Source organism: Pristiophorus japonicus, chromosome 2, assembly GCF_044704955.1.
Source record: "Pristiophorus japonicus isolate sPriJap1 chromosome 2, sPriJap1.hap1, whole genome shotgun sequence".
In the NCBI taxonomy this organism is placed as follows: domain Eukaryota; kingdom Metazoa; phylum Chordata; class Chondrichthyes; family Pristiophoridae; genus Pristiophorus; species Pristiophorus japonicus.
Window position 1 is genome coordinate 29,983,200 of NC_091978.1, and position 22,268 is coordinate 30,005,467.

The 22,268-nt window shown below is 43.7% G+C and overlaps 1 protein-coding gene across 4 annotated transcripts in view; it reads right to left on the bottom strand.

The window, feature by feature from the left end:
• Positions 1–22,268, bottom strand: part of ctnna2 (catenin (cadherin-associated protein), alpha 2) — a 1,881,920-nt gene that overhangs the window by 996,018 nt on the left and 863,634 nt on the right. Inside the window, exon 1 of one of the 4 annotated variants that reach the window (XM_070866820.1) lies at positions 11,683–11,758. The exons of the other annotated variants lie outside the window; for them this stretch is intronic. Coding sequence (XP_070722921.1) covers positions 11,683–11,688 — 6 coding nt within the window. The 5' untranslated portion in view covers positions 11,689–11,758. Of the gene's footprint in view, positions 1–11,682; positions 11,759–22,268 lie in introns of those variants that run through there. 4 annotated transcript variants of the gene reach the window in all.

Consider the following 22,268-nt stretch of genomic DNA (forward strand, 5'->3'; position numbering starts at 1 on the left):
GACATGATAGGTCCAAGTCAGCATGGATTTGTGAAAGGGAAATCATGCTTGACAAATCTTCTGGAATTTTTTGAGGATGTTTCCAGTAGAGTGGACAAGGGAGAACCAGTTGATGTGGTATATTTGGACTTTCAGAAGGCGTTCAACAAGGTCCCACACAAGAGATTGATGTGCAATGTTAGAGCACGTGGGATTGGGGGTAGTGTGCTGACATGGATTGAGAACTGGTTGTCAGACAGGAAGCAAAGAGTAGGAGTAAATGGGTACTTTTCAGAATGGCAGGCAGTGACTAGTGGGGTACCGCAAGGTTCTGTGCTGGGGCCCCAGCTGTTTACATTGTACATTAATGATTTAGATGAGGGGATTAAATGTAGTATCTCCAAATTTGCAGATGACACTAAGTTGGGTGGCAGTGTGAGCTGCGAGGAGGATGCTGTGAGGCTGCAGAGCGACTTGGATAGGTTAGGTGAGTGGGCAAATGCATGGCAGATGAAGTATAATGTGGATAAATGTGAGGTTATCCACTTTGGTGGTAAAAACAGAGAGACAGACTATTATCTGAATGGTGACAGATTAGGAAAAGGGGAGGTGCAAAGAGACCTGGGTGTCGTGGTATATCAGTCATTGAAGGTTGGCATGCAGGTGCAGCAGGCGGTTAAGAAAGCAAATGCCATGTTGGCCTTCATAGCAAGGGGATTTGAGTACAGGGGCAGGGACGTCTTACTGCAGTTGTACAGGGCCTTGGTGAGACCTTACCTGGAATATTGTGTTCAGTTTTGGTCTCCTAATCTGAGGAAGGACAGTCTTGCTATTGAGGGAGTGCAGCAAAGGTTCACCAGACTGATTCCCGGGATGGCAGGGCTGCCATATGAGAAGAGACTGGATCGATTTGGCCTGTATTCACTGGAGTTTCGAAGGATGAGAGTGGATCTCATAGAAACATATAAAATTCTGAAGGGACTGGACAGGTTAGATGCAGGAAGAATGTTTCCGATGTTGGGGAAGTCCAGAACCAGAGGACATAGTCGAAGGATAAGAGGTTAGCCATTTCGGACTGAGATGAGGAGAAACTTCTTCACTCAGAGAGTTGTTAACCTGTGTAATTCCCTATCGCAGAGAGTTGTTGATGCCAGTTCATTGGATATATTCAAGGGGGAGTTAGATATGGCCCTTACGGCTAAAGTGATCAAGGGGTGTGAAGAGAAAGCAGGAAAGGGGTACTGAGGTGAATGATCAGCCATGATCTTATTGAATGGTGGTGCAGGCTCGAAGGGCCGAATGGCCTACTCCTGCACCTATTTTCTATGTTTCTATGTATCTCTGTCAAACATCTCTGTTCTGCCTGAAAATGCAATTTGTATCTTATTTTCAAAACAACCCAGCTTGTGGCTTACTGCTGCTTTGAGTTTCTGCTGCTTTTTCAGGGCCGACACCACTGTTGCACCTCAACAGGTGCGGGTACACACGTATATTTAAATATCCGCACAGCGAAGATTTGAGACAAGGTACTTGTGAGAGTGTAGAGGTGGGTGGAAGCTCCTACTTAATGCATTTCTGGTAACACAAAACACCAAGTACTTTTTTATCTTGCTGACTTCAGTAGCTTCAGACTTTAGCTATATCCCCATGCTCTAGAAACATCGAAACATAGAAAATAGGTGCCAGGAGTCGGCCCATTCAGCCTGCACCACCATTCAATAAAATCATGACTGATCATTCACCTCAGTACCCCATTCCTGCTTTCTCTCCATACCCCTTGCTCCCTTTAGCTGTAAGGGCCACATCTAACTCCCTCTTGAATATATCTAACGAACTGGCATCAACAACTCTCTGCAGTAGAGAATTCCACAGGTTAACAACTCTCATCTCTAGTTTCTCTTACCCAACTTCCACTTCATTCTCCTCCAGTTTGGAGTTACTTTCACCCTTTACTGTGTCCATCTTTCCCACGCTTTTTCACTGACCTACTTAGCTATTTTCAACCCCCTTTTGTTCTTTCAATGCCTAAGATGATCTTAATACATCATTTGGCAGTTTTGCACTTCTTTCCAGTTTAAAGCAAAAGCTGTAAGGAGATTAAACTATGAACCATTTCTTTGTGAAAGCAATAACTGTGTGATTCTTGACATTTACCTTTTATTCCCTGCTTCATGTTCTTCAGCTGTATAAAAGGACTTTTGCTTATGTTCCAGTTTCTAATACTGGCAAAGATCATCACCCAAACTGCTAACTTGTCTTTTCTCTTTTCAGATGCTGATGGACCTGCAATTTTGTAGATTTAAAAAAATGTATTCAGCGTTTGCCGTATCTTTTTCCTTTTCTTCTAATTTCTGGAAAAGGTGGCCGATTGGTCTGATTCTTTTCATACAAATTGTTCAATCAAATGCTTCAAACAAAGATAAGCAATAATATTCCTCAAATCTGAGTACCACTTCTACTTGTTATTTTCAGAGCACTAAAGGTTGAAACCACTTCACTTGGCAGAGAACAACTTCACGGAGAGCTGAAGTACATAATCAGTTGGATTTTTTTGGCTTCGATTAATTTATATCTCAAGCTAAGCCCAATCAAATTTCATCTAGAGCCAGCACAAAAACATTTTTAAAACTGATATAAATTGAAAGAGATAGGATTACGGTGGGGACAATAATCCTTTTGAATGCTTCCCTTTGAGTTACAATAAGACATACAGCCTGACACACAAACTCATAACAACATAATTACATTTACAGAGTGCATTTCTTAGTGGAGACAGACTAGCATTCCCAAACAAGCAATTCAGATGAAAAGCAACATCCATTTTAACAGATTCAACACAATGAAAGAGGCACACGATGTTACAAATCTCAAATCTTCATATTTTTTCTGAGGAGGATGTAATTAAGGATGAATTTTGCATGTGAATTTGACAATAACTGCTTATAAAATACATAACCATATTCAAAAATAAGATTAAAATAACATTTCGTCTAAGTTCTTATTGATGCATCGACCACAAGTTTATGGGTTAGACAATTTTTAAAGGAAGTTAGGGTTGGCTCGCTAAGATTAATGCTTTTTACACAGTTATTTTGCATACCAACACAGATAATGTAGCAGTAGGTAGAATTGGACACAATCCTCCATCCAGAGCCTAACCAGTGATTTATAAACATTTAGCACAGCCTCCTTGTTTTGTACTCTATGCCTCTGTTTATAAAACCAAGGATCCCATATGCTTTTTTCAACATTCTTCTCAACTTGTCCTGCCAGCTTCAAAGATTTATGTACGTACACCACCAACTCTCTTTGTTCTGCACCCCCATTAAAATTTTACCATTTATTTATAGTGCCTCTCCTCATTCTTCATACCGAAAGGCATCACTTTACACTTTTGACCCTATAATACATACAGAAGGTGATAATCCAGATGCACTGATGAGAAAATTAAACACAATGCAAAGACTGCAGGGCAGGTATGTTTTACTGACTTAATAGTGGCCTATGTTAAGGAGGTACTGTCAAAAAGAGGTACAGGAATGCATCCCATCTCCCAATCCACAGGTTGTGAAAGTAAATAGTAAGGCAGTCAAATAGCATCTTCACCAACTGAAGGCCTAACAATAAGGTCCAATAAAGTTCGAACAATTAAATCAGACTTATTAAAAAAAAATCACATTCAGGCAGGACCACAGCAACTAAATATGCTCAAAGCCAGAAAAATCTATGGCCTAACTGCTTGCCCCCAAGAATTAGGGAGTGATTGTTAAAATCCCAAGACACTGGAGGGAAATAAAGTAACTAAGAAAACGCTCATAGGCCAGAATCTTACCAGTGCTGGAAATGTGAATTTGGAGGTGGGTCCTCTGTCAAAAATGGCAGTGATTGACAGCCGGGCTTCCTTGTTAATTTCCCAAGTGCAGGCTCTGCCTGCGGTCTGCAGACCCGGCACTAAATGGTGGGCAAGACAATTGAGATACGTAAGAAGTTGCTTAAAGGTATTTAAGCAGCATTTTACAAAGTCCCAATGATTTTTCCAATTTTTTGTTTTAAACAAGGTTCCGGCGCAAGGTGATCACGTCAGCTAAGTATGTCCGGTTCCCAATGACTCTCCAATAGTTGACAGCTGCAAAAGTGGTGTGAAAGCTACAATTTCACAGCTGTTCACTTTCCAATCTTAGAAGCTGGAGCCTTCAGGATTTAGAATACACTTTTCAGCTTTATGGAGGTGTGAAGTGTTTGCAGTGAACTCTCTATCTAGTGTCACATCCTTGGAGCAACCTCTCACACCATTGACAGATCACTTCTGTTATCTCAACTTCAGCTGCCATCTATTCCATCAGCATCTGTGCCCTTGGAAAAAATCTCACCTTGGCACTCAGACTCCCACCACAATCAGCCCAAACACCAACATCACCAGGCACACCAGCAGCACAAGAACACCACCAACCTTTCCACAATCATCTGATGCTGCACAGGACACAGGGCATCAGCACCCGACCACAATGTTGCCCAGGAGGCCAGGGATGGCCTCACCATGGCCAGATTGATTTCACTTGATGCTGTACTTGATGCCAGGAAGGGACAGAATGCATAAACATAAAGGTGAATCAGTAAGTGGGGTCAAAGCAGGGAAAAAATGGTAAAAAAAACAAACTTAAAAGCTCTTTATCTGAATGCATGCAGCATTCGTAACAACATAGATGAGTTGATGGCACAATTAGATACAAATGAGCATGACAGAGATGTGGTTGCAAGCTGACCAGGACTGGGAACTAAATATTCTGGGGTATTTGACAATTTGGAAGGACAGACAGAAAGGAAAAGGAGGTGGAGTAGCACTGTTAATAATAGGATGAGATCAGTGCGTTAGTGAGAAATGATATTGGTTCAGAGGATCAAGATGTTGAATCAGTTTGGATGGAGATAAGAAATAATAAGGGGAATAAGTCGCTGGTGGGCATAGTCTATAGGCCCCCTAACAGTAGCTACACTGTTGGGCGGAGTCTAAATCAAGAAATAATGGAGGCTTTTAATAAAGGAACGGCAATAATCATGGGCGATTTTAACCTTCATATTGACTGGTCAAAGCAAATTGGCCAGGGTAGCCTTGAGGAAGAATTCATAGAGTGCATCCGGGATAGTTTCCTTGAACATTACATTGCGGAACCAACCAAAGAGCAGGCTATCTTAGATCTGGTACTGGATAATGAGACAGGATTAATATATGATGTCATAGTAAAGGATCCTCCAGGAGTGAATGACCATAACATGGTTGAATTTTAAATTCAGTTGGAGAGTGAAAAAGTTGGTTCTCAAACCAGGGTCCTAAGCTTAAATAAAGGAGATTACAAAGGGCACAGTGGCTTTGCAGTAACTTTTTGTGATCCGTTGAGATCATTGAAAGGTTTACGCCACTGCAGCCAGGTCCTCCTGATGACAACCCTGCTTGTGCCCTCCTGTACAATGTGCAACCAGGCTGCGTTGGTGTCTTGGGGAGGTATCTTCTCGCCACTGGAAGGAAACAGAACCTCCCTGCGTGCTGTGGCTCTCTCCATAAGCATCTGGAGGGAGTCATGGGAGAGCCTGGGTGCAGCCGTGCAGTGACAGTCAGTGTTTGCAGCACCTCAATGCTGCAGAACACTGAGAGAACAACTGTCAAAATTAACATGGGCATGGTCCTTTTAAGAAAACCGGCTGATGACGCATCATCAAATGACGCCATCAGACCTGCTTCCTTTTAATTGGTCGGGAACCTTGCATTGCGGGCTTAACAAGCCCCATCCACATAAAATTACTTGGACAGCGGCAGATGAATTATGGTGCGGGGTTCCAGTGCACACCCCAAGTCCCTTGCCTCGCTCCCGATCCGGTAGGAAGAATCGCAGCCATTGAATCGTTACAGCACAGTAAGTCGTCATTTGGCACGTCGTGCCCATGCCGGTTCCCTGCAAGATTACTTTAGTTAGTCCCAATCCCCACCCTTTCCCTGTAGCCCTACAATTTTTTTTTCCTTCGGGTATTTATCTGATTCCCTTTTGAAAGCCACGATTGATTCTGCCTCCACCACTCTTTCAGACAATTCATTCCAGATCATAACTACTCGCTGCATAAAAGTTTTTCTTCATGTTGGATTTCCTGCCAATCACCTTAAATCTATGTCCTCTGGATCTCACGCCTTCCGCCAATAGGAACAGTTTTTCTCGATCTACTCTATCTCGACCCCTAATGATTTTGAACACGTTTATCAAATCTCCTTTTAACCTTCTCTGCTCTAACCATGTAATTGAAATCCCTCATCCGTGGAACCATTCTTGTAAATCTTTTCTGCACCCGCTCTAAGGCGGTGCCCAGAATTGGACACAATATTCCAGTTGAGGCCAAACCAGAGTTTTATAAAGATTCATCATAACTTCCTTGATTTTGTACTCTATGCCTCTATTTATGAAGCCCAGGATCCCGTATGCTTTTATAAACGCTTTTTCAACCTGCTCTGACACCGTCAATGATTTGAGAACATACACCCCCAGGTGTCTCTGTTCCTGCACTTCCTTTAGAATTGCATCCTTTAGTTTATATTGCCTCTCCTCATTCTTCCTACCAAAATATATTCATTTTCTATACGTTAAACGGCATCTTCCACGTATCCACCCATTACACCATCTGTCTATGTCCTCTTGAAGTCTATCCCTATTCACGTCCAGGCCGGGGTCAAACAGGGCTGCGTCGTCGCTCCAACCCTCTTCTCAATCTTCCTCACTGCCATGCTCCACCTCACAATCAACAAGCTCCCCGCTGGAGTGGAACTAAACTACAGAACCAGTGGGAAGCTGTTTAACCTACGCCGCCTCCAGGCTAGGTCCAAGATCATCCCAACCTCTGTCCTTGAGCTGCAGTATGCGGATGACGCCTGTGTCTGCGCACATTCAGGGGCTGAACTCCTGGATATAGTCAATGTATTCACTGAGATGTATGAAAGCATGGGCCTTACACTTAACATCTGTAAGACAAAGGTCCTCCACCAGTCTGATACCGCCGCACAGCACTGCCCTCCAATCATCAAGATTCACAGCGCGATCCTGTTCAACGTGGACCATTTCCCACATCTCGGGAGTATCTTATCAACAAAGGCAGCCATTGATGTGGAGATTCAACATCACCTCCAGTGTGCCAGTGCAGCCTTCGGCCGTCTGAGGAAAAGAGTGTTTGAAGACCAGGCCCTCAAATCTACCACCAAGCTCATGGTCTATAGGGCTGTAGTAATACCCGCCCTCCTGTATGGATCTGAGGCATGGACGATGTATAGAAGGCACCTCAAGTCGCTGGAGATATATCACCAACGATGTCTCCGCAAGATCCTGCAAATCCCCTGGGAGGACAGGTGGACCAATATCAGTGTCCTCGACCAGGCTAACATCCCCAGTATTTCCCTGGAGAACACCACTGTATACCTCTCTCCAGTCTGAAAAACAACCGGTCACCACTACTCTGTTTCCTGTCACTTAGCCAATTTCGTATCCATGCTGCCACTGTCCCTTTTATTCCATGGGCTTAAACTTTGCTGGCAAACCTATTATGTGGCACTTATTCAAATGCATGATAGATGTCCATGTACATCACATCAACCGCACTGCCCTCATAAACCCTCTCTGTTACCTCATGAAAAAAAATTCAATTACACTTGTCCAAGTGACTGTTAATTTTTTCCCAGTTTATCGTTTCTAAAAGCTTCCCCATCACCCAGGTTTATCCTTGCACCATTTTTTGAACAAGGGTGTAACATTTGCAACTCTACAATCCTCTGGCACCATCCCCTATATCCAAGGAGGACTGGAAGATTATGGTCAGGACCTCCACAATTTCCACCTTTACTTCCCTAAGCAACCTAGGATACATCCCATCTGGTTCTAGAGACTTAACTACTGTAAGTACAGACAGCCTTTCTGGTACCTCCTCTTTATCAATTTTTATCCCATCCAATATCTCAACTACCTCCTCTTTCACTATAACTTTGGCAGTATCTTCTTCCTTGGTAAAGACAGATGCAAAGTACTCATTTAGCACTACAGCTATGCCTTCTGCCTCCATGCATAGGTCTCCTGTTTGATCTCTAATCGGCCCACCCCTCCTCTTACTATCTGTTTACTATTTATATATCTATAGAAGACTTTTACATTCCCTTATCCTGTAAAGTTACCCATTATCTTTTCAGAACTTCTATGCGTCCTCTTTAAGTACCAATGTGGATATCTGAACGGAATATATGGAATTAAGGACAGTAAAGTAAACGGGATATATGAAAATGTATAAGCCATGGAAGAATAGCTGGGAGAATGTCAGATTGCAAATAGTGCAACATCAGCATAGCTAACAGTCTGTCTCAAGGTTTCAAGTCACTACTCCTGCCAATAACATCTAATTGTAACATGAAATAAATCTGCAGAATTGCAAGGTCTCAGCTAATAGTCACACCACTAGATTGGAACATTTAGAGGCAATGCTTGAGCTTTCAAGAAAAACATCTCATATAGATTGACTAATGAGTGGCTGAGTTAGACTGTCAATCCATTTGTATTTTGTTATCTGATTTCAAAATTGTATAACTGTTAGCGCTTTACGATGTAACTTCACCTATCCGTAGGGAGTGTGCACGCTCTATCCAGAGAGTATATCTTCTGTCTGATAGGTCTTACTGGCCGGTAATAAAGATTGCTTTGTTCAAAGCACAAGAGGTATTCGACTCAGTAATTTTACTGAACCAGATTGAGGTAAAAGAATCCAGGAATTTACACCAACACTTCACGGTACACTCTCACTTCCTTGGGTCAAACTAGGATCCTCAAATTTAGGACTCCATTTACATGCCTCAACTTCGGATTGACCTTTTTTACCTTCAAAGACGAAGGCAACCATAATTATAGCATGTTGCTAACCTTCCGCCAGGTTTTCCATACGATGCATTGCATAGAAACATAGAAAATAGGTGCAGGAGTAGGCCATTCGGCCCTTCGAGCATCCACCACCATTCATGGCTGATCATGCACTTCAGTATCCCATTCCTGCTTTCTCTCCATACCCCTTGATCCCTTTAGCCGTAAGGACCACATCTAACTGCCTTTTGAATATATCTAATGAACTGGCCTCAACAACTTTCTGTGGTAGAGAATTCCACATGCTTACAACTCTCTGAGTGAAGAAGTTTCTCCTCATCTCGGTCCTAAATGGCTTACCCCTTATCCTTAAGACGGTGACCCCTGGGTCTGGACTTCCCCAACATTGGGAACATTCTTCCTGCATCTAACCTGTCCAATCCCGTCAGAATTTTATATGTTTCTATGAGATCCCCTCTCATTCTTCTAAATTCCAGTGAATATCAATAAGCCTAGTCGATCCAGTCTTTCTTTATGTGTCAGTCCTGTCATCCCGGGAATCAGTCTGGTGAATCTTTGCTGCACTCCCTCAATAGCAAGAATGTTCTTCCTCAGATTAGGAGACCAAAACTGTGCACAATATTCAAGGTGTGGCCTCACCAAGGTTGTGTACAACTGCAGTAAGACCTCCCTGCTCCTATACTCAAATCCTCTCACTATGAAGGCCAACATGCCATTTGCCTTCTTCACCGCGTGCTGTACCTGTATGCTAACTTTCAATGACTGATGTACCATGATACCAAGGTCTCGTTGCACTCCTCTTTTACTAATCTGTCACCATTCAGATAATAATCTGCCTTCCTGTTTTTACCACCAAAGTGGATAACCTCACATTTATCCACTTTATACCACATCTGCCATGTATTTGCCCACGCACCTAACCTGTCCAAGTCATCCTGCAGCCTCTTAGCATCCTCCTCACAGCTCACACTGCCATCAGCATAGTGCCATCTGAAAACTTGGAGATATTACATTCAGTTCCTTTGTCTAAATCATTAATGAATATTGTAAATAGCTGGGATCCCAGCACTGAACCTTGCATTACCCCACTAGTCACTGCCTGCCATTCTGAAAAGGACCCGTTTATTCCTACTTTTTGCTTCCTGTCTACCAACCAGTTCTCTATCCACGTCAATACATTACCCCCAATACCATGTGTTTTAATTTTGCACACTAATCTCTTGTGTGGGACCTTGTCAAAAGCCTTTTGAAAGTCTAAATACACCACATCCACTGGCTCTCCCTTGTCCACTCTAATAGTTACATTGTCAAAAAATTCTAGAAGATTTGTCAAGCATGATTTCCCTTTCATAAATCCATGCTGACTGGGACCGATCCTGTCACTGCTTTCCAAATGCGCTGAGTTCTAGTGACCATATGTTCATGTGTGCATACAATGCAGTAGTTATAATTAATCTAATTCACTCACCAATAATTATCTGAAGTTCAGTTTGAGACCCATAAATTTTGTTTTAAAAGCACCATTTTAAATTCATTTTGCAAATCAGAAACCACCACACATACAACACAAGCGTGATTGTTCGCTTAATACTGTATTTTCCACATGACAATTAAAAAGTGTCAAGTTACCAACAAGTGGTAGATAGCCCTCAAGTTCCTGTTTACACAGCTTGATGTTGGTTTTCTTTATTTAATTCATATGAACATAAGAATTTACAATTCTTCCCACCTGCCAGGCCTCTCCCGCTCAATTAAGAAACTAGAGCCACAAATACATTTTTACAAGGAGTTGATAATTTGAGAAAAAATATAGATCCAAATCACTTACTTTTGTTATAAATACAACAACAAACAACAACTTTAATTTACATAGCACCTTTAACGTAGTAAAACATCCCAAGGTACTTCACATCAGTGGTATAAGACAAAACACATAAATTTGACACCGAGCCACATAAGAAGAAATTACGGCAGATGACCAAAAGCTTGGTCAAAGAGGTAGGTATTAAGATCTTGTCGGAGGAAAGAGAGGTAAGAAAGGTGGAAAGGTTTAGGGAGGGAGTTCCAGAGCTTAGGGCCAAAGCAGGTGAAGACACGGCCACTGATGGTTGAGCAGTTATAATCAGGGATGCTCAAGAGATCAGAATTTAAGGAGCGCAGATATCTCGTGGGGTTGTGAGGCTGAAAGAGATTACAGACATAGGGAGGGGCGAGGCCATGGAGGGATTTGTAAACAAGGATGAGAATTATGAAATCGAGGCGTTACGTAACCGGGAGCCAATGTAGGTCAGCAAGCACAGGGGTGATGGGTGATCGGGACTTGGTGTGAGTTAAGACACGGGCTGCCGAGTTTTACAAAGCAAATATCTGCTACTTTTACAATTCACATTATCTAAATCAATCTCTGGCCTATCCTAATGACAAAAGGTAAAGTTTAAGTCAAACAAACTGTCCATCATATCTATTGCGTATTAGAATTCAATAAGGTTGCTCTTTCAGCAGCTTTATTTGTGCAATATGGTAATAAATTCAGACAATTTATTCCTTATAATTTTCAAATGTTGGAAAGAAATTGTCATGATTTCCACATTACTCACAGCTACTAGCTTCACTATGTACTGATGTAAAGTGAGATCTTAATATAAATTCAGCATACTTGTGAGTGGCACCTAAGCATTACACTCATGAATGTGACAACTGTATATTACTTAAGAGTGCAGTTTTTTTGATACTTTCGCATCAATGTGCAACATATCATGGTGCCATCATTCATGGGATAAATTAATGAGTTACCTCACTCTTTCATGCTTACCAGCATTTTTTGACAGAATCAATATGAAAGATGTGCCGTTCAGTTTTCTTTTTAAAATCTCATACTTTGAATCATTTTATACTGTATAACTGCTAACAAAAATTAAAACAATTAGTTAATTTGGAGGTGAATATCTTTACATTCATAGATTAGTGCATATTCAAAAGACACTTTACTAATCTTATACAATATGTTTTTCGATCATATATAAAAGTGATTTCCATTGATGCTGGTTTCTAGTCATGAACGGCTTCAAGCAGGATTAAAGAGTGAGTGCAGTGTCAGCATGCTCTGCATTAGGGGAAAGAGCCTTGTACAGAAAGCATGCAAGGGGAGTGAGGGATGTGAGATGGTAGGAGGGGCAGTGCACTGACACTGGCATATCCTACAACAAGACCAGCCCAGAGAGACAATATCATACCCTCGATGTTTTCTGTCATTATTTTTGTCACAAAAAATTACTTATCTTTGTGATATAAAATTTTATAGCATCTATATGAATTTACAGTTTATGCGAGGAACACATTAGGAATGAAGAAGGAAATTAGGAAAGCAAAAAGAGGGCATGAAAAAATACTGGCAAGTAGAATCAAAGAAAACCCAAACATGTTTTACAATTACATAAAGAGCAAGAGGAAAACTAAGGAAAGAATAGGGACCAAAATGGTGATCTGTGTGGAGGCGGAGGATGTGGGTAATGAATACTTTGTGACTGTCTTCACAAAAGGGGACAATGCCGACTTTGAAGTTCAGGAAGAAAAAATTAAAGTATTGGATGGGATAAACATAGTAACAGAGTAAGTTTTAAGGGGTTTAGCATCCTTGAAAGTAGATAAATCGCCAGGACCGGATGAAATATATCTGAGGCTACTAAAAGAAGCAAGGGAGGAAATTGCAGAGGGTCTGCCCATTATTTTTCAATCCTCCCTGGCTATAGGAGTTGTGCCAGAGGATTGGAGAACTGCACCGTTGTACCATTGTTTAAAAAGGGAGGAAGGAATAAACCGGGCAATTACTGGCCAGTTAGTTTAACCTCGGGGGTGGGCAAATTACTGGAATCAATTCTGAGGGACAGTATAAACCTTCATTTAGAAAGATGCAGATTAATCAAGGACAGTCAGCATGGATTTATTCAGGGAAGTTCGTGTCTGACTAACTTGATTGAGTTCTTTGAGGAGGTAACAAGGAGCGACGATGAGGGCAGTGTATTTGATGTAATTTACATGGGTTTTAGCAAGGCTTTTGATAAGGTCCCACATGGTAGGTTGATCAAAAAAGTGAAAGCCCATGGGATCCAAGGGAGAATGGCAAATTGGATCCAAAATTGGCTCAGTGGCAGGAAGCAAAAGGTAATGGTTGAGAGGAGTTTTTATGACTGGAAGGCTGTTTCCAGTGGGGTTCCACAGAGCTCAGTACATGGTCCATTACTTTTTGTAGTACAGGTGCATCATTCCGAATCCGGAACCCTCGGAACGAAGCCGTTCTGGATTCCGCGTTTTTCCGTACTTTGGTACATCTTTCTGATGTCACGACTCCAGAAACACTCAAGCCCACGTTCGGGTATTTCTGGATTTCAGAACATCAGAAAGGTGTGGGGGGGGGGGGGGGGGGCGCGGAGGTGGTGCTCGATGACGTCGTCGGGCGGGCGCCGCCGTCGAGGAAGTGTTTGGGTGGGGCCCCGCCGAGGAGGAGCTGGTCGGGTGGGCCCCGCCGCCGAGGAGCTGGTTGCATGGGCCCGTCGAAGAGGAGCTGGTCGGGTGGGCCCCGCCGAGGAAGTGTTCGGGTGGGCCCCGCCGAGGAGGAGCTGGTCGGGTGGGCCCCGCCGAGGAAGTGTTCGGGTGGGCCCCGTCGAAGAGGAGCTGGTTGCATGGGCCCGTCGAAGAGGAGCTGGTTGCATGGGTCTGTCGAAGAGGAGCTGGTTGCATGGGCCCGTCGAAGAGGAGCTGGTTGCATGGGCCCGTCGAAGAGGAGCTGGTTGCATGGGTCTGTCGAAGAGGAGCTGGTTGCATGGGTCCGTCGAAGAGGAGCTGGTTGCATGGGCCCGTCGAAGAGGAGCTGGTTGCATGGGCCCGTCGCCGAGGAGCTGGTTGCATGGGCCCGTCGCCGAGGAGCTGGTTGCATGGGCCCGTCGAAGAGGAGCTGGTTGCATGGGCCCGTCGAAGAGGAGCTGGTTGCATGGGTCCGTCGAAGAGGAGCTGGTTGCATGGGCCCGTCGAAGAGGAGCTGGTTGCATGGGCCCGTCGAAGAGGAGCTGGTTGCATGGGCCCGTCGCCGAGGAGCTGGTTGCATGGGCCCGTCGCCGAGGAGCTGGTTGCATGGGCCCGTCGAAGAGGAGCTGGTTGCATGGGCCCGTCGAAGAGGAGCTGGTTGCATGGGTCCGTCGAAGAGGAGCTGGTTGCATGGGTCCGTCGAAGAGGAGCTGGTTGCATGGGCCCGTCGAAGAGGAGCTGGTTGCATGGGCCCGTCGAAGAGGAGCTGGTTGCATGGGCCCGTCGAAGAGGAGCTGGTTGGGCAGCCCTGACGCGGAGGAGGTGTTCGGGTGGGCCGGCAAGGAGATCCCGAGATAAAGGCAACAGCGGCGAGGGACAGTGAGGCGAGGCCCGAGATCGGGTAGCGGCGGGACCTCGAGGTCAGCAGGGTCGGCGGGTCCAGATGCCAGAACATTTTACGGATTCCGGACGACCCTGCCACCAATCAGTTCAGAGTCCGGATTCCGGAACTCCGGATTTTGGACGCTGCACCTGTATATATTAATCATTTAGACAAATGTAGGGGACAGGATAAAGAAATTTGCAGATGTTACAAAAATTGACCATGTGGTTGACAGTGAGGAGGAAAGCGCTCGACTGCAGGAAGATAGTCAGGCAGAAAAGTGGCAAATGGAATTCAATCCAGAAAAGTGTGGGTTAATGCATTTGTGGAGGGACAACAAGGCAACGGTATACAGAATAAATGGGAGGATATTGAGGTGTGGAGGAACAGAGGGACCTTGGAGTATATGTCCACAGATCCTTAAAAGGTAGGTTGATAAGGTAGTTAAAAAGGCATACGGAATGCTTTCCTTTATTAGCCGAGTCATAAAATACAAGAGCAGGGAAGTTATGGTATACAACACGAGTTAGGCGACAGCTTGAGTACTGCGTGCAGTTCTGGTCACCACATTACAGGAAAGATGTGATTGCACTAGAGAGAGTACAGATGAGATTTACGAGGTTGTTGCCAGGACTGAAAAACTTTGGCTATGAGGAAAGATTGGATAGGCTGGGGTTGTTTTCTTTGGAACAGAGAGGCTGAGGAGGGGATTTAAGTGAGGTGTATAAAATTATGAGGGGCCTAGATAGAGTGGATAGGAAGGATCGATTTCCCTTAGCAGAGCGATCAAGAACCAGGGGGCATAAAGTAGTTGGTAAAAGGATTCGAGGGGAGATGAGGAAACATTTCTTCTCCCAGAGGGTGGTAGGGGTCTTGAACTCACTATCTGAAAGGGTGGTAGAGGCAGAAACCCTCATCACATTTTAAAGTACTTTGATGTGCATTTAAAGAGCTATAACCTACAGGGCTGTGGACCTAATGCTTGAAGGTGGGATCAGGCTCTGTAACTCTTTTTCGACCGGCACGGACACAATGGGCTGAATGGTCTCCTTCTGTGTTGTGATTTTCTATGATTCTATGGTTAGACGTTGAAATCATATACTAAATCATTTTTTTTCTGTAGCAGTGGCAAAGTTGTTTTAAAAGAGCAGAGCTGTGGTCCAAAATTAGAGAGAAGTCTGCACAAAATATTCTGTGCATAGAAAGTGCTGCAATTTCATTGAGAATAGCCTCCTGGTCCTAACCTCATAATAAATAGCATCTTGCTTCCCAGGATATGTGAGATGGCAAGTTAAGCAAGGATTCCCGATGATTATGACTGGCACTATTCAAAAAATTAATCGGCATCTCAAACACAGCACTTAGATGGCAGTTAGGTGAGATTAATTTTGCAAAAATATTAACAGAATTTGGAGAAGTTCAAAAATGTAAAATGATTTCACTTTTTAATTGTAATACTGCATTTTTCCCGTCTTAAGCTCCTCAACTATCAGGTTACCAAAATAAATAGCTGCGTTAAAAGCCGCTAGTTTGTGGCCTTCTCAAAAGAAAACTATTAATCATCAAAAAGAGAGAACATCTATGACAGCCATATCATCTCAATAACATCACTACAAGTGACACTGACATCTCAGTGACCTGGTTTTGGAATTGGCTTGCAGGATCAACCATAGCATAATAGGAAGATTTCCTCTGTAAATGACGAGGTCTGTACCTCTAGGAACCAATATTGAGCCAAGCCAGTTGGTCAATCATAAACTGTGCTCTTGTAATACTGTGGACCTTCCGAGCTCATACCAATTACTAAATCTGCCAGGTATGTCAAGGAGAGTTTCCTGGATCAGTGCCCAGGTGCACTCGATAACCTTGGCGCATCACATTTCAGAAAATCAAGCAGGTCAAAAAGCATGCCTGTAAAGGAACCCAACTGATTTTCCTCCATTTCAATTCATGGACCCAGTGTCCCTGGATGAAGAGGCAGGAATATTTCTCCTATAATGTTGGACCAACCTAATCCCAAAGAGACCCTGATTACATTATCTCCAAAGAGGAACAGAGTGTCTGATGAAACATTCTCAACTCAGGTATAGCATAGTTAGATGCAGTGTAGAACTTTGTCTGCTCATCCCCAACAATGTGCCTCAGACAAACTCCAAGAGAGCCTCCACTGTGTAATTTGTCCATTTCACACAGTATCCATCCTGTGACATCTGTGTGTAAGGTTGGCAATTTACTGCCTAATTAGTGCCAGTTTTGAGTGTACTGCAGACTGTCTTGTGCAGCTGCTTCTTTCTGAAGCAGACTGAAAGGAGTCAGTGGTGAACAAGCTAAGTTGACTTTGAGCCACTGCTGAAGCTTGCACCCCTGGTCCAGCAGACAGCGGATCCTGTTGCAGGAGATTGGAGCCTGTGATAGCCTGCTTGGAGAAGCACAGCCTTTTCCTGCACTGCTTCTCAGATAGCTCAGAGAAGAAAGTCACTCTTGGCCTGTACAGCCTGTGTGTTGGGCATATGGCCTCTTGAGAGCAGCCCTCCTCACCTGATGTTTTCTTAAAGCCCCAGCTGCTGCTGGTGCTGGTTGTTGAGGCTGCTTCTGCTCATTTTCCAAGTCTTCCTCCATCCAAATGAAACAAGCAATAAAAGCCACCATGATAAGCACAAAAAGCTTAGAGGGTGATGAGACAAAAAAATGGGAAGGTGATCTGTAAGTTGGAAACTTTCCTGGTACCAAACAGCAAAGAGATCCTGTCATCCAAGGATCTTCAGCTCAGTGCCCCATTAAATGCAGGTACCATATCTCATTTCAATCCCTGTTTTACTGATGGATTAGGCACACAGCAGGCCTTCTGCAATTTTGTATTACAATCACGGATTGGAGTCCTAATTATGTCATAGGAACCCAATTTAAATATATTCATAAGACCCTGCCCTGACTCAAAAGCCTCCAAGGTTAAAGAGGCGGTGGGCGGGAATGGTTTACAACAGAGCGATAAGTCCTGGAAAGCGATTTGAAATGCCGATCATTCCATGTTTGGTAGTGAAAAAGCGTTCATTTTTAGTAAATCTACCCATCACAGAAAAAGATGAAATTACAAGTGGAAAAAAACAAAGACAAATCATGTGATGAAGGATAAAATAAATGTACATTTTTTTTCCATCTAGCTTTCCTCCGCCCAGCTGGAACATAAGAACAGGAGTAGGCCATTTAGCCCCTCGAGTCTGCTCCGCCATTCAATAAGATCATGGCTGATCTGATCATGGACTCAGCTCTACTTCCCTGCCCGCTCCCCATAATCCTTTACGACCTTATCGCTCAAAAATCTGTCTAACTCCGTCTTAAATATATTCAAAGACCCAGCCTCCACAGCTCTCTGGGGCATAGAATTTCAGATTTACAACCCTCAGAAAAGAAATGTCTCCTCATTTCAGTTTTAAATGGATGGCCACTTATTCTAAGACTATGTCCCTTAGTTTTAGTCTCCCCTATGAGTGGAAATATCCTCTCTGCATTCACCTTGTCAAGCCCCCTCATTATCTTATGTTTCAATAAGATCACCTCTCATTCTTCTGAACTCCAATATGTATAGGCACAAACTACTTATTGCCATTCAGGTTAAAAATTTGGGCTATAGACTTAACATTTATCTGCTGTGGTTTTGGCATTAAAAACATTGTTTGAATATTCATTGGAGTTTCTGTGGTATAAATTGATTGAAGGCCTGGCGTCCATGCTTTGAAATTGAGCTCAACCTTCATTATAAATCCCTAATTTGCTCAAAATGAAATTAGTCAAACCTGGCAGATAATTGCAGACTTTGTGAAATTAAGCTGACCTTATATCAATTGCTTTTGTTTTGGGTACAATAGATGAGGATCTGTCGAATAAAATGGGAAGTCAATTGTACATGCAAATTATTTTTTAAATTGTCACATCAAGTACAGTAACTCTATTGTTTTTAAGTTTACAAAAATTGGACCTGCCAGAAAGTTTAATGGGGTTTGTGGTTATCATGGCAGAGTGTTTTGGAGCATGTATTGTAAAATGGAGTGTATTCTGAGCTGTTCTGTGGGGAGCATACACCAGTGAGTTTCTCCACAAAACTGGCATGTTATAAATCTTATCTAGCAGTGACCTGGAGTCGAATTAAATGTGGTGAATCTTTAATTACAAACCAGCGCACTCCTGCCAAGTTTTTGGTGTAATCATTTTGTCTGCTTATTTATTGCACATGGATAATAAACTCCAAATGATTTGTAATTTGAATGGCAATAAATATTGCAGCTAGTTCAATCACTTGTTTTCATGCTTTGTATGTGTTTATTTAACAATATTTTTTTTAAAAATTGTCCATTAAATCTGAAGGTTAATCACAGTTTAAAGACGGATTCTGGTATACAAGTTATGTAAACAATATGACAAATTACTGAGCATACTTATGGTGAATGATGTTGAATTGCAGGCTTCATTTTACAGATGTTAGCTTTAACCCTCCAAGCACACAACAAAACAACTTAAAGTACCTTTAACAGAGAAAAAGGTTCCAAAACGCTTCAGAGAAATGTAAGCAATCAAAAATCAACACCAAGCTAAAGTGGGGGATATTAGGAAGGTGAATATAAGTTGTGTCTACTGTACATGGTCCATGTCTCTGAGCCATACAGGAGGGCAGGTATTACTACAGCCCTGTAGACCATGAGCTTGGTGGTAGTTTTGAGGGCCTGGTCTTCAAACACTCTTTTCCTCAAGTTGCTGGAGAAATATCACCAATAATATCTCCGCAAGATCCTACAAATCCCCTGGGAGGATAGGCGCACCAACACCAGCATCCTCATTCAGGCTAACATTCCCAGCATTGAAGCACTGACCATATTCAATCAGCTCCGCTGGCAGGCCACATTGTCCGCATGCCAGACACGAGACTCCGAAAGCAAGTGCTCCACTCGGAGCTCCTTCACGGCAAACGAGCCAAAGGTGGGCAGCGGAACCTTTACAAGGGCACCCTCAAAGCCTCCCTGATAAAGTACGACATCCCCACTGACACCTGGGAATCCCTGGCCCAAGACCGCCCTAAATGGAGGAAGTGCATCCGAGAGGGCGCTGAGCACCTCGAGTCTCAACGCCGAGAGCAAGTAGAAATCAACCGCAGGCAGCAGAAAGAGCGTGCGTCAAACCAGTCCCACCCACCCCTCCCCTCAACAACTATCTGTCCCACCTGTGACAGGGTCTGTGGCTCTCGTATTGGACTGTTCAGCCACCAAAGAACTCACTTCAGGAGTGGAAGCAAGTCTTCCTCGATTCCGAGGGACTGCCCATGATGATGATGATGATGGAATATAAGTTGTGTCAAAAAGGTGGGTTTTAAGGAGCATCTTCAAGAAGAGAAGGAAGGAGAGGTGGAAAGGATTTCCAGAGTTTAGACTCTAGAAGGATAAAGGCATAGCCACCAATAGCAGATTTTGGGATGCATAACAACAACAACTTTTATTTATATCGACTTTAACGTAATAAAATGTCCCATGGCACTTCACAGCAGTGTTATAAGACTAAACAGATAAATATGACACCGAGCCACATAAGAAGAAATTACGGCAGATAACCAAAAGCTTGGTCAAAGAGGTAGGTTTTAAGGAGCGTCTTAAATAAATTGAATAAATTTAAGACAGAAATATACAGTTTCTTAAACGATAAGGGGATAAGGGGTTATGGGGAGCGGGCGGGGAAGTGGAGCTGAGTCCATGATCAGATCAGCCATGATTTTACTGAATGGCAGAACAGGCTCGAAGGGCCGTATGAACTACTCCTGTTCCTATTTCTTAAGTTCTTATTAAAGGAGATAATAGAGGTAGAGAGGCGGAGAGGTTTAGGGAGGGAGTTCCAGAGCTTAGGGCACAAGCAGCTGAAGGCACGGCCACTGATGGTTGAGCAGTTATAATCAGGGTTGTTCAACAGGGCAGAATTTGAGGAGCATAGACATCTCTGGGGGGTTGTGAGGCTGAAGGAGATTACAGGGCTAGGGAGGTGTGAAGCCATGGAGGGATTTGTAACCAAGAATGAGAATTTTGAAATCGAGGCGTTGCTTAACCGGGAGCCAATGTAGGTCAGCGAGCTCAAGGGCGATGGGTGATCGGGACTTGGTGCGAGTTAAGACACGGGCTGCCAAGTTTTGGATGACCATAAGTTCACGTAGGATAGAAGGTGGGAGGCCAGCCAGGAGTGAGCTGGAGTAGTCAAGTATAGAGGTAACAAAGGCATGGATAAGGATTTCAGCAGCAGATGAGCTGAGGCAGGGGCGGAGGTGGGCAATGAGACAGAGGTTGAAATAGACGGTTTTATTTATGCCACTGATATATGGCCAGCAGCACATTTCAGGGTCAAATATGACGCCTAGGTTGCGAACAGTCTGCTTCAGCTTCAGAGGGATGGAGTCAGTGGCGAGAGAACCCAGTTTGTGGCGGGGCCCAAAGACAAAGGCTTCAGTCTTCCCGATATATAATTAGAGAACATTTCTGCTCATCCAGTACTGGATGTCGGACAAGCAGTCTGAAATGTAGAGACCATGGAGGGGTCGAGAGAAGTGGTGGAGAGGCAGAGCTGGTCGAAGCCAATTGGAGGAAAACAAGATTTCATGGAGGGCTGGAGATAGGGAAAGGCAAGGCTATTTCTTCCAATCAAATATTGCAAAGGTCAAAGCTATTATCTTAGGCTCCCACCACAAAATCCATTCCCTAACCACCAATTCTATCCCCCTCCAAACCACTGCCTGAAGCTGAACCAGACTGCTCACAACCTCGGTGTCCTATTTGGCCAAGCTAAGCTTCTGCCCCAATTCCTCCACATCACCAAGACCATCTGCTTCCACCTCAAATATTCCCTGTCTCCACCGCTGCTGCTAAAGCCCTCATTCATGCCCCAAATGTGACTAATCCAATCTTCTCCTGCCCGGCCTCCCATATTCCACTACCTGTAAACGTCAGCTCATCGGAAACACTGGTACCGTATCCTTACTCGCACCGTCTCGTTTATCCATCAACCTTGTGCTTGCTGACCTACATTGAATCCTGGCCTGGCAATGCGTTAATTTGAAATTTTCATCCATTTGTTCAAATCCATCCATATCTCCGTCATTTCCTCCAATCCAACAACTTATGCAAACTCTACATTCCTCCAAATCTGGTCTCTTGTGCATCCCCGATTTCCTTCACCCTCCATTGGCCACCGTGCCTTATGCTGTCTCAGCTCCAAGCTCTAATTCCCTTCCTAAACCTCTCGACTTCTCTCACTCGCCTTCCTAGGTTGATTCCAGGGATGAGGGGGTTGACTTATGAGGAAAGGTTGAGTAGGTTGGGCCTCTACTCATTGGAATTCAGAAGAATGAGAGGTGATGTTATCGAAACGTGTAAAAATATAAACATAGAAAATAGATGCAGGAGTAGGCCATTCGGCCCTTCGAGTCTGCACCACCATTCAATATGATCATGCAACTTCAGTACCCCATTCCTACTTTCTCTCCATACCCTTTGATCCCTTTAGCCGTAAGGGCCACATCGAATCCCTTTTGAATATATCTAACGAACTGGCCTCAACAACTTTCTGTGGTAGAGAATTCCACAGGTTCACAACTCTCTGAGTGAAGAAGTTTCTCCTCATCTCGGTCCTAAATGGCTTACCTCTTATCCTTAGACTGTGACCTCTGGTTCTGGACTTCCCCAACATCAGGAACATTCTTCCTGCATCTAACCTGTCCAATCCCATCAGAATTTTATATGTTTCTATGAGATCCCCTCTCATTCTTCAAAATTTCAGTGAATATAATTCTAGTCGATCCAGTATTTCTTCTAATGTCAGTCCTGCCAACCTGCGAATCAGTCTGGTGAACCTTCGCTGCACTCCCTCAATAACAAGAATGTCCTTCCTCAGATTAGGAGACCAAAACTGTGCACAATTTTGTACACAACTATACAAGGTGTGGCCTCACCGAGGCCCTGTACAACTGC